The sequence below is a fragment of the Hemiscyllium ocellatum genome, chromosome 22 (assembly GCF_020745735.1).
Source record: "Hemiscyllium ocellatum isolate sHemOce1 chromosome 22, sHemOce1.pat.X.cur, whole genome shotgun sequence".
Lineage (NCBI taxonomy): Eukaryota > Metazoa > Chordata > Chondrichthyes > Orectolobiformes > Hemiscylliidae > Hemiscyllium > Hemiscyllium ocellatum.
Genome location: NC_083422.1, coordinates 22,018,538 through 22,032,153, shown reverse-complemented (window position 1 = coordinate 22,032,153; position 13,616 = coordinate 22,018,538). Strand labels below are relative to the sequence as shown.

The 13,616-nt window shown below is 39.1% G+C and overlaps 1 protein-coding gene across 1 annotated transcript in view; it reads left to right on the top strand.

Annotated features, from left to right (window-relative positions):
• Positions 1-262: 262 nt before the first annotated feature.
• The window catches only part of LOC132826137 (kinase non-catalytic C-lobe domain-containing protein 1), a 179,990-nt gene continuing 166,636 nt past the window's right edge, over positions 263-13,616 (top strand). Inside the window, exons 1-2 of the mRNA XM_060841784.1 lie at positions 263-274; positions 13,042-13,240. Coding sequence (XP_060697767.1) covers positions 263-274; positions 13,042-13,240 — 211 coding nt within the window. The remainder of the gene's footprint in view (positions 275-13,041; positions 13,241-13,616) is intronic.

The window sequence follows — 13,616 nt, the reverse complement described above, 5'->3', positions numbered from 1 at the left end:
AGGAAGTGCCAGTCATTACAGTCTTGGTTGTCTATAAGAGCAGCTCAGCTCAGCTCCTGCACTGGCTTTTCCTCAGAGTCTTGTATTTTGTTCTTTTCAGCTGGCTTATCCAGTTTGGTTTTGATAGCCATGGTACAGAGTGCATTTTCCAAGGAACCAGTGTAATGCACAGTTTTTCCTGATCTATGTTATTACATGCGAGATGCAATTCCAAAATTTGCAGCCACAACAAAACTTGGAAATTTTTTGAGATGTCAGGAGGATGGCGTTACAGGTTGGTGGAATGAGAAGGCAGGTGGCAGGTGGAATTTAATGCAGAAAGTTGAAGTGATGCAGGAAAAATGAGGAAAAGAAAAATGAAATTGAGGACCCAGTTCTTCTGAGAGTACAGGCGTAGTGGCACTTGGGGTATATGTGCACAAATCTTTGAAGATGGTGAGGCAGGCTGAGGAAGTATTTAATAAGGCATGTGAGATACTGGGCTTTATAAATCAAGTTCAAAAGAAGCAAAGTTTTAATGGAACTTTATAAAACAGTAATTCACAAGAAAGGAGAGCAAGGAGAGCAACATGACTTGTCAAGTCTGCTGCACCCTTCAAAATGATCTTGGTTGATCCTTGGTTTCAACTTCATTTTCCATCCTGGTCTCTTTGGTTCACTGAGAGATCGAAAGTCCATCTTTCTCAGCTATAAGTATCTTCAACAACTGAGCAGCTGCAATCCTCCAGGGTAGAGATTCAAAAATTTGCAACTTTTTGTGTAAACTCTCTTAATCATTCTCCTAAATGTTATTCTCAACATTCCCCTTTTTTCCAGATTCCCCAGCCAGGGAAAACAACCTCATTGATTACTCGGTCAAATACCTTGAGAGCTTCTATATGTTTCAGGAAGATCACCTCCCATTTTTCTAAACTCCAGAGAATGTAGACTTTCAACCTCCATGCACAAATGTAGCAAGCCTTCTTTATTCTGACACTCCAATACCCTTGCAATAAGGCTGATATGCCATTCGTCTTCTTAACTGCTTGCTATACCTGCAAGCTAACTTTGTGTTTCTTGTGTCAGTACTCCCAAGTCCCTCTGAACAGTAACATTTCCAAGTTTCAAACCTTTTTTAAAAAATTCTGATTTTCTAATCTTCCCATCAAAGGGTAGAAGCTTTCACTTCTCCACATTATGTTCCATCTATCACATTGTTTCCCATTCGTTTCATATGTCTATAATGCTTTGCAGCTCTTTTGCCCTCCTCATAGCGTGTGTTACAGAGAGTTGTGAATGCGGTCCAGTCTGTCACAAAAACCAGCCTTTGTTCCATTGACTCTGTTTATATTTATCACTGTCTTGGGCAAGTAACTAACAGAATCAAAGCTCCCTCCCATCCCGATTATATTCTTTTCCATCCTCTTCTGTCAGTCAGAAAATACAAAAGTTTGAAAACAAGTACCAACAGTTTCAAGAACAGCTTCTTCCCTATTGTTATCCAATAGAATGGACCTCTCAAATATTAGAGTTGATCTTTCTCTGCACCTTCTCGGTAGCTGTAACACCATGTCTGCTTTCTGTCCTATTATCTGGATCTACTTATGTATGGTCTGATTTGTCTGGTTAGCATACCAAACAATACTTTTCACTGTATCCCGGTACATTTACCAATAAGAAACCAAATCAAAGTTTGCATTTGTGTTATCAGCAAGCATACATACATTTCAGCCTCAAATGGAAACTTGTGTTCAGTTTTCAACGTGGCACTTTAGGAAGGATGTGAAGGCATTGGATAGCATGTCAAATTAGCAGGTGGAGGGATGTAAGAAATGCAGGAAAAGTAGAGTGAGACATGAGGTGGAATCTTTGGACTGTCACAGTGACTATATCTAGCTCCTGTTTAATAACTGCTACTGAATTCAGTGAATGAAAGGAGTGCTGGTCTATTTCACACTCCCAAGAATAACATCCAGAAAGTATTAATGTGTCTTCCTTGACAGGATCTACAGTTGGTCTTCATTTTACATATAAAGTTGCAATGAATACGCCCCATCTCGAATACCATCATACATTTGAAACTGACCACTCAGTCAAGTCAATACATCTTTAACGTAGGAACAGTGTTGTTCCTTGTATCCTGACTTAAGCCCTGTTCTGTTTCTTGATTCTTGAAATTATTAGCAGTTAACTAGCTGGGTCACATACATGGAGTCGTAGAATCATAGAGACGGAAACAGACTCTTCGGTCCAACTCGCCCATGCCAACCAGATATCCCAACCCAAACTAGTTCCACCTGCCAGCACCTGCCACATATCCCTCCAAACCCTTCCTATTCATATACCCATTTAAATGTCGTAATTGTGCCAGCCTCCATGACTTCCTCTGGCAGCTCATTCCTTACACGTACCACCCTCTACATGAAAACGTTGCCCCTTAGGTCTCTTTCATATCTTTCCCCTCTGTGGTTAGTAAAGATTTAGAAGAATTAGATGACCTAAAAATGTACCTCTGTAGTAGTTATGTCAGTGGTGGTTCCCAGGGATGTTGAACATATATGCAATCCTTAATAGTGATTTGCAGATGCTGTGGGAAATGTGTGATCTAAATATTAGTCATGGTGCATTTAACTCACAAATGTCTTTATTTCCCTAAGATGTACTGCTCTTTCTTCTTCTCATTGGATATGATACTGGAGTGCTTCATGGAGTAAACCTTTCCCATATGTGTTCCTATCTGTGAGTAATGGGTGGCATGGTGGCTCAGTGGTTAGCACTGCTGCCTCACAGCACCAGGGTCTTGGGTTTGATTCCTACCTGTCTATCTGGAGTTTGCATGTTCTCCCAGTGTCTGCGTGGTTTTCCTCCGAGTGCTCTGGTTTCCTCCCACAGTCCAAAGATGTGCAGGTCAGGTGAATTGGCCATGCTAAATTGCCCACAGCGTTAGTCATGGTCAATATAGGGTAGCAGATTGGATTTCCCTTTGGAGGGGTGATGTGGACTTGTTGGGCTGAAGGGCCTGTTTCCACACTGTAGAGAATCTAACCTAATAAAGACCAAGGTTCTGCAATCCTGGTGATTATAGACTATGCCATGAGAATTCTTATTCATTTTTTTTTCATTTTCTGCTCTATAGCTGGTACAAAACATGCCAACATTAATGTAAAAGTCTCAGCCCAATGCGCACCATTGTTGGTTCCATTGCAAATGCATGGCACCCATTTTGAGGCAACCTAAAATAGGTGGTTCCTTGAAAATAGAACTTGATGCTTTAATGCCTTTCTCAAACTGGTCACTGCAAAAGCAGGGTGGGTAACAATCATGGCACAATCTCAGTTCTTCATAACAACCAAAAGTAAGATTCTTGATGTGATTATCTTGAAAGACACAATCCCAAGAACTGGGAAAGCCAGAAATGCAAAACGATATATTGGACTAACAACTCTATTGTCTAGTATGAAGGTGGTTGCAGTTTCAGATGGAACAGTTACTTCATGACCTTTCTGATTATTAATCAGTTAATAAAGAAACTATTTGATTCTTAAAAGTACACCTTTAGAAGACTATTGAGTTCTCGTGTTCATGTATTTGATTTTTATTTGTTTGACAGATTGAGACTGAACATTGATAAAATAATATCTGTTCCTATTTCTGTAACATAAGTTTGAAGCTCCAGAAACTAAAGATATCCCAACTTCAAACTTTTGGCTATTATGAAAGTTATTGTTAGTTGCTGTTCAGTGAATTCAAGATATTTTCTGGCAGTAACTACAATGCTCTTTGATGTTTTCTAACTAACTAACCAGAGATATTGTATCCGGAGCAAATGTGACTTGATGCCAAGTCTCTCAGATCAAAGGCAGGGACACTACCATTTCACCACAAAAGTCCATTATGTTGATTGTAGTCTGCTTAAACACCATGTGTATTGCACTATGGACTGCAGTTTGATAGAGTTCAGATATATTCCTTGATAGGCACTGAAAAAGATTCTGATATGTAGAAAATACATGGAGTGGTAACTTTGAAATCAAGTAAGGAGTTTTAATTGCCAATTGTATCTGCAACTGTATCCCAACAAGAGCTTCCCTGCTTAACTCACACCTTCTGGATGTGAAGGTGCTGGTGTTTGACTAGGGTGGACAAAGTCAGAGGTCATAGTCAAACAGGTTTACAAACAGGAGCTTTTGGAGTGCTTCTTTTTGGGCATTGGTCTCCAGGGAGTTTGTGATGGCTAACCTAGGGCTGATGTACTTTCTGGCTGGCATCATGAGATGAAACTGTGTTTTATTTGTCCTTTTGTAATGGCTTCTATCCTTACCGACTGTCAGCTTCTCCTCCTCTTCCAGTACTTACCAGAGGTTGGTTGCCCTGGCTGCTTCTTGCATACTAACAATGTCTAAGCCAAGTAACCAGCAACTGACTGCAACTAAATTGTGTACAGTTTTACCCGTTCTACTGCAAAGATCTGTTGGCAGCTCTGAAAATCATGAAACCAATGTCACTCTCCTGAGCCTAGCAGAAGACCTTGTTCAAGGAGAATGCCCTAAAATTAGGAGAAAAGGAACTGCAATACTTTTAATGGATGGAGAATAAATGCGCTTCACATTATCAGCATAAATTATGCATGCGGCACATATAAATTCTGTGTTGTCCAGCCATATAACATCAGGGGAAATTGTCAGACCTTCATCTCTGAAAGCATGGGGATCCTGTCTAAGTGAAATGTGTCCAAGTATGTATTGCTTGATGTTTCTTTGGCTCAGACATCAGGAGCAAGTGATAGCTGCTGAAAACTGATTGTTGCCAAATGGATAAGAAGCAGATGAGAGCAAAATGCTTCTTGCTGCATTGTAACTTTAAACTTTTGAAGCCAGTTTTGAAGTCAGAGCAGAGTAAAATTGGGTGAGGCATAAACCAGATGACTGACTTGAATCTATTGGCTGGTTAAGTTTAGAATTGGAGCTTCACACTAAAGCCTTTATGAGCCCAATATTAATTTAATATCAATAGTAGTTCAATAAAAATGAAATGGGTTATCACTGTGGTGATTGAAATCAGGTCAGCCAGGTGGACCTCATTGAATATGAGTTCCCTGATTGGGGTTGTTAAGTTGGTCCAGTCATGGGGCCTTGGGTCACAGATAAGAACAGGAATTTCCGAGGTGCTGTTCACTCTGACAACTGGCTATGAGGGAATGGATCAGTGCCAAGGACTCTTGGTGACGGGATGCTGGCCTCTGTGGAGTTATTTCAAACACTCAGCGGAGACTAAGTAACTCAGCAGAGGTTAATAAATGTTCTCCTTTGACAGTTGGTTTAATAAGGAGAAAATGAGGATTGCAGATGCTGGAGACTCAGAGTTGAAAAGGGTGGCGGTGGAAAGTCACAGCAGGTCAGAGATGCTGCCTGACCTACCGTGCTTTCCCAGCACCAGCCTCCTCGGTTGGTTTAATAAATGGAGTGAGGCTGTGTATGCAAACAACATTAATGATTCCACAGAGGCCTTACGACTTTTAATGGATTGTTAGAAAATATACTGGCAGGGAAACCAAATCAGTAGATTTCTTTTCCGTTTAGAGAAGATTGATGAATAAGCCCCTGTGCTGAAAATGGCTTTTAATAAGGACAATAACATGCTGCTCTTTTGGGGCTAAGAATGTTCTAGACATGTGCAATATCATGAAAGGACATGGACGTGAGCTGATAGTCATTAAAAGGATATGACTAAAGCTTTTAAATAATTATGTAATCGAATATATGAATTGAATATGTTTTTTTGAGGTGGGTAGGGTTGGATGTTGCCTACAATTTTATCAGCAACGTTAGATGAAATACCAATCAGATGTTATTTACTTTTCAGCTAATCAATGGGCAGAATAGTCGTCGCAAGGTGGAGATGGGTAATGTGATGTTTTTTTCTCACTATGCTGCATGCCAACAGTTGGCATATTCCCACTTGTGGACTATTTTTAAAGATGTGGCTTCTGAGGGTGGGAAGATGGGTACTCATCCACCAGTAGCAAGTAGTTAATAAAGCAGTAGAACTCCCCATTGAGGGAACCCTTGCTATTCAATTCGGAGATTCCAGGTGGCGTTTACCACATCGCCCTCTTCCCCCCGAAAACTGGTGACAGGTGGGGGTCAAATGCACACTGTATATCATAGCCAGTATGGGTCTTTTAGGTGTGAAGGTTAAACCCAGAACATGCTGTCAGAGAAATCTCACTCCACCGTATGGTGCTTTGTTGTAATCTTTGCAGATTTAACATGAACTTGCACTAAATACACATTATTCTCACCATGAATTGAATTGAGCTGAATTGAATTGATTGTCACGTGTACCGAGGCACAGTGAATAGCTTTGTCTTGCGAGCAATACAGGCAGATCACATAGTTAAGAAGCATAGATAAGTAAATAATAGGTAATCAGCGGCAAAAACAAAAACACAGGTACAGGTGAATGTTAAGAATTAGTGAGTCCATTCCGTATTCTAACAATAGTAGGGTTGAAACTGTTATGAAACTGGCTGATGCGTGTGTTCAGGCTTCTGTACCTTCTCCCCGATGATAGAGATTGTAGAAAAACATTGCCAGGGTGGGATGGATCTTTGAGAATGCTGGCGGCTTTTCCTTGACAGTGGGCATGGTGGATGGATTCTTTAGATGGAAGGTTGGCCTTTGTGATTGTCCGGGCCGAGTTCATTGATGACTGACTAACGTAAGCCTTGTTCAGAGCGGGATATCTGAATTTTTAGTAATATATTTACTCAGAATTTCTGTTGAATAATCTTGCAATTAATTGTGACTTAATTTCAAAAATGTAGGGTCTCATTCCCCCAGAAGAAAATTAAAATGTTAGATTTTAGCTTTATTTAAAATTTTTGATTTGCTGGTTTTTCCCTTCACTCCCATGTGATTATCTTGATCATTATTTCACCTTCTGTATAATAATTTAAATGTATCTTTTTGATTCTGTCCTGAGAATTCTTCATGTTGATTAGTTAATCAGTTTGCTCATTGCCAGCCCTGTTCACAGACCCAACAAACTGCAAATAGAGGGCACCAATTCCAATTTAAAATCTGTGGCAGAAAAGCAGAAGCCTGCACTCTGAGTCTTGCTAAGACTCTGTGGAAGGAGTTTTATCAAGGTGAAAGACATGTGCCATGCCTTCATTAGTAACCAGAAAATCTGTATTGTGATGTTTGCACAGCATAAAAAGATGTTGCATTGCATTTTGGGTCATTTGGTTGCAAAGTTAATCTGTAGCTGCAATTTATTTCTGATCAGTGCCTAGCATGAACGTAAATGAGAACATACTACCATTCCCTTTGTTAGGGTCGGGTATTCTTAATGTAACTGCTGTATCTGTAACTGTCTACATTTGGATTAAGATGGGAAATCTCCAAATTTCAATTAAATATATTGCAATGGATGCTTTACAATCAATTTACTTTGTTTTTGACATTTTTATTTGCTAACAAGCTTGGTAAAGATGAATTTACAACAAGGTAATTGAGGTTAGTGTAGCTAAGAAGCTTTCAATAAGTTGTAAAGGCACTTTGCTTTCATGTAATTTTAACTAGCTCTTGTAAACAAGCATGATTATGGATGTTTATATTAGCCTATTTACACTAAATCCTATGCCCTGTTAACCTAAGCAAGTAGGAGCAATGCAGCTAATTTCTTTTAAAACACTGGAAGAATGCAATAACTGAGTACATTTGCTCACAAACAGATCAATCACAGAGAGATGGGTATAGATTTGATTTCCCCACAATGATTCCACTGACATCCATGTAGAAAGCAGCTTTGGAGTAATGGAGCGTTCCTTAACTAGGGAGAAATTAAGTGAGGTTTACAGTGGAAGATACTTTGAACATCCCATTAATATGGAGGAAGGATTAAGTACCATCACATCATTAGAGTAGTAGTTTTAGACAAATTAATGAGGCTAATGGCAGATACGTCTCCTGACCCTGATGTATCCTAGGATCCTAGAAGAAGTAGCTATCAAATAGCAGATACATTGGTTGTAATTCTCCAAAATTCCAAGGATTCTGTAAAGTATCAAAGGATTAAAAAGCTGCCAATGTGAAACCCATATTCAAAAAGGCAGGGAGGCATAAACTGGGTAACTAAGTACTGATTAACCTAGTATGTATTGTTAGAATCCACTGTTCAAGAAGTAATGGCAGGACATTTGGAAAATCATAATCTCATCAAGCAGAGTCAGCGTAGCTTCATGAAAGGGAAGTTCTGTCAGACTAATTTATTAGAGTTTTTTTTTGAGGAAATCTCAACCAGAATAGATAGAAAGGAACCAGTGGATGTGTTGTATTTGGACTTCAAATAGGTGTTTGGTAAAGTACCTCACATAAGGTGAAGTTATAAGAAAAGAGCCCACGGTGCTGGAAGTGGTATATTGACATGGATAGAGAATTGGCTAATTGGCAAGAAACAGTGAGTGGGGATAAGTGCTTCTTTTTCAGTGGTGACCTGTGACCATTAGGATTCTACAGGGATCAGTGCTGGACTGCATTTGATTACAATAGATATTAATGACTTGAAATAAGGAGGCAAATGTACTGTAGCAAATTTACAGAGGATACAAAAATAGGAGGAAAGGCAGGATGTGAGAAGGATACAAACAATTTACAGAGAGATACTGACAGGTTAAGTAATTAGCAAATGGAGTTTGGTGTGGGAAATTTTGAAGGTCTTCATTTTGGAAGAGAGAACAAAAGGACAATATTATTATTTAAGTGGAAAAAAACTGCCGAAAGCTACAATATAAAGGGACTTGGGGGGGACTTCTGTACGAAACACAGAAAGCTAGCACACGGGTGCAGCAGGTAATCAGGAAGGCTAGTAGAATGTTGGCTTTTATTTCAAGGGGTGGAGTATAACAATAGGGAAGTCTGGAACTGTGAATGGCTTGGGCCCCCTTATTTAATGAAAGATGTCATTACATTGGAGGCAATTCAGAGAAGGTTCAATACGATTATTCACGGTATGGAGGGTTTGTCTTAAGAGCGAAGGCTAACAGTTTGAGACTCGACCTACTGGAGTTTAGAAGAATGAGAGATGATTTCATTGAAACATGTAGGATTCTTAAGGAGCTCGTGAGAAGGTAATGCTGAGAGGATGTTTCCCCTCATGGGAGAATCAAGGACCAGAAGACATAGTCTCAGAATAAAGGGTCATCAATTTAAGACGAAGAGGAATTTCTTCTGAGGGGATTGAGAATCTTTAGAACTCATTGCCGTAGAGAGCTGTGGGGGCAAAATCTTTATGTATGTCTAAGGCTGAGTTAAATTTTTGATCAGTCAGAAATCGAGGGTTATGAGAATAATACAAAAAAGTAGAGAAAAATCACATTGGCCATGATCCTATTGAATGGCAGAGCAGGCTGGAGGGATGAACAGTAAGTTTCTATTCCTGTTTCTTATGGAACCATTTTTTACACGTCTCTCTAAAGCTGCTTGGGAGTGACATTGAATGAGATCTTGGAAGCAGGTTATCTCCTCTCATGGATTGATCAAATGTTTCAATGCTTAAGAAAATTAGTGTTTAGAAGGCAACGTTCTACTAGCCTTCCTGATTACCTGCTGCACCCGTGTGCTAGCTTTCTGTGTTTCATACAGAAGTCCCCCCCAAGTCTCTTTATATTGTAGCTTTCGGCAGTTTTTTTCCACTTAAATAATAATATTGTCCTTTTGTTCTCTCTTCCAAAATGAAGACCGTCAAAATTTCCCACACCAAACTCCATTTGCTAATTGCTTAACCTGTCAATTTTCTTTTCACGAGAAATTTCAAAAGAGCAGATTTCTTGCGTAATAAAGCGTTTTAAACAGTTTAATAAAACCTGTAATGTACAGAGATCTACAGATAACGTAAACCTATTTTATAGCACATATAATCATGTATCTTAAAAATAGCACCAATTTATTTTTGCAGTTGATGTCACTTTGTTGGCTGTGAGTATCTGACAACACACCCTGTAATCATACATCATCTTGTTGGTATTTTATGTGTCCATGGAATGTGAAACTGATTTGAAACATATAACTTTCTTTTATCAAAGGTAGAAAAAATGTTGCATTTTTAGGATGTAAATGATGGTTTGAACGGAGGCATTGCACAGAATTTGAAAGAACCATTTGCTAAAACCTTTATTAATCTAATCACATGATTCACTGTTAAGAAAATAGCAATTCAATTTCAAACAGTTGAAAAGTTGTCATGGATCAATGTTCAAGCTGGTTCCTAGTTTTAACTGTAGTTGTTAACCAGCATATGTCAAACAGTGAAGTAACAATTCTAAATTTAATTTATGCATCCTATTTCAAGTTCTCAATAGGAAACAAGTTGGAATTGTGTTACTATGGTAACAGATTTTTTTTCCATTTGATGTTGCTTTGAAACACTTCTCTAAAAAAGTTCTTTTTGTACCCTAAGGAATTATTTCTTTACTTTTGTGCACACTGAATCACAATGATTATTTTAAATTGTGAATATTTGACCAACTGGAGTTACATGTCACTTCTTCCTTTGAATTTATTATTATTGAAAATTATGAGATCTATCTTAGCACAGAAAAAAACTCAAAATCCTATTTTAGGTCATGTGTAACTGAGAACCACAAATTACATGAGTTACAAGTACTTTTCAGTTTGAACTTAAAAATGGTTTGAAAAACAAGGCATACAACTTGTTTTGCAAGTCACCTCCTACCACCAAAGATCCACATGAGAACAGTATCACCTCTGGCCTCTCATCTCTGGTATATCAGATAATTCTCTTTCATTTGGCCTCTGGGTAGCCCTCAGCTACATAGGAAAGCTTCCCAATGAAAGGCTACTTGCTTGCATTGCAAAGCAATATGCTTTCGAAATGTTGTGATTCGCGATAAACAATTCATTTGGAATTTTCACAGCCAAAAGAAAATGTATACTTAGAATTCTGGGGACATATGCTAATGTAGCATGAGGAATTGAGCTTTACATTCATAATAACCTACAGTGGAATGTGTTTGTGCATGCTCAACATTTGTTGCCCCAGATCCTGTCAAACTAATCGATTCAAAATTGTTTGAATGTATGTGTAGGATTGCTATCATTTAAAGAACATAATCTAATGTAATTTTTGCAATCGGAGTCATACTCGCTTGGTTGCAGCTCCATGTTACCTCTGGCGAGGGCCAACTAGTAGTAAGTGATTGTCAGAATTTAAATGGCCAGCATTGGGCTTCCCTTAGAATAGGAACCCTAAGAGTACTTGGAATTTAGATGTTCCACCTCAAAACCTGATATAGGGGAGGTGGCATTAAAATCCCCCAATCAATTTCAGCTGCACTGTTAATTGGGAAATTACCATCTCATCAGCTGCCAGCACTTGCTGGTGTTATTGGGTGAGACTGTTGGCAATCCCATGTGCAGTTAAGTACTAAAATCCCAAAATTGACATTTGTGCTGACAGATATACTGTAATATTTGTAGCTTTGGTAAAAACAATGAATGCAGATGCTGGAAGCCAGATTCTGGATTAGGGGTGCTGGAAGAGCACAGCAGTTCAGGCAGCTTCCAAGGAGCAGCGAAATCGACGTTTCGGGCAAAAGGCCTTCATCAGGAATAAAGGCAGTGAGCCTGAAGCGTGGAGAGATAAGCGAGAGGAGGGTGGGGGTGGGGAGAAAGTAGCATAGAGTACAATGGGTGAGTGGGGGAGGGAATGAAGGTTATAGGTCAGGGAGGAGAGGGTGGAGTGGATAGGTGGAAAAGGAGATAGGCAGGTAGGACAAGTCCGGACAAATCATGGGGACAGTGCTGAGCTGGAAGTTTGGAACTAAGGTGAGGTGGGGGAAGGGGAAATGAGGAAACTGTTGAATCCACATTGATGCCCTGGGGTTGAAGTGTTCCGAGGATGAGGATGAGGCATTCTTCCTCCAGGCGTCTGGTGGTGAGGGAGTGCCGTTGAAGGAGGCCCAGGACCTCTATGTCCACGGCAGAGTGGGAGGGAGAGTTGAAATGTTGGGCCACGGGGCGGTGTGGTTGTAGCTTTGCTAATGGAAGTGAAGCTTAAGATGCTAACTTTGCATAATTGCCCATTATAATCACACAAAAGACCAATCAGAAATTTAAACTTGGCTCATTCTGGAGTAATTTGAGTTTTTTTTATATAACTCTCTATGCACAGCAAAACTAATTTTATAAATGTGAAATCCCGAATCAAATTCCATCAGAGAAAAATAACGTTGCAGCTATTAAAAAGTAACTTACTTTCTCCATTCCGGAGAAAGATATAAATAGAAAGCAGGAGACAACAGCTTCGCTTCACTTGGAGGTCGCCACTGATGATGTTACCTAGCCAGGTAATGAAACGTCTGGATATCAAACCTACAGCTCAGCGAGCAAATCTACACCCTAAACCTCAACCTGAGCTACAAACCTTCACAAACCTTGCAACTTACTTTTTATAGCACTCGTGATTTTCTCTTTTGTGTATTTCCTTGAATGTGTCTACGTTTTAGTCTTGCACTTGAATTTAATTCAAGTTGCCATATTTTATTGCCTGCTTTTTCATTTGTGGTGATTCTTGATTCAGACTGACTGATAAAACTGCTTTCGAAATGCTTGCCCGTTTCACAGCCACCACTGACCACTGTAGAGGGTGCCGAATTCAGGCAAATGTCATGAGTTGAAATCTCCACTGGGAAAAGCTGTAAATTATTGTGTATAAATGCATTTGAAGTGAATGATGAAACTTCTCCACCCACAGCAAAAACTTCGATTTTAGAACAATTGTTGCCTGGAATTCACTTTTTTTAGGTTGTTCATATCAATGGTGATGACTCAAAGTATAATTAAATCTTCTTATTTAAGTAATCTACATTTAATCTGTCTATTAAGATGATCCCCTTTCTTAATTCTCTGCAGAGAAGCTATGAGAATGTGGGTAATATTGATAGGATGTGGCTGTGCGCAAATGAAATTTAAAAATAATAACCTGTTTCTCATGCTGTCACTGTTAGTTTCTTATTTAATTTATGTATTTACTTGGCAGGAGAATGTGTCCCTTGCTGACATCCTGTCATTACGAGATAGCTGCCTCAGTGAACAGGATATCTGGGCAGCCTGCCTAGAATGTTGCCTTTCAATGAAGAGCATCTCCCACACTCCACTCTTTCATACTCTCTGTATCACCCCAGATACATTGGCTTTCAATGCTAATGGGAATGTTTGCTTCATGGAGCAGCTGAGTGGTAAGTACTGTGTGCTCTTCAAAACCTTTTATGACACAAATGCTAGTGAACTTCAGAGGATTTCACATGATGCAATGCATAATAGCTTCAATGACCAATTTTTCTTTTCGTTGAACTCTATTTATTGTCTTCATTTGCTAATTGGCAAAACAACCTTGGAAATATTTGGGAGGATAATCTAGTCAATTAATTGCAATTTCAGTTTTGGAAAATCTCCCTTTAACTTGAAAGTTTTGGAGGTAATAAAACTTTGGAAATCACGACAAAAAAGATAAGGTTGTTGCATTTGATATATGTGATTTTCATTTACACATAGAACCTGAACCATTCCTGAAATGATCAACACAGGCAGAACTTGACAGTAATAATATAATCA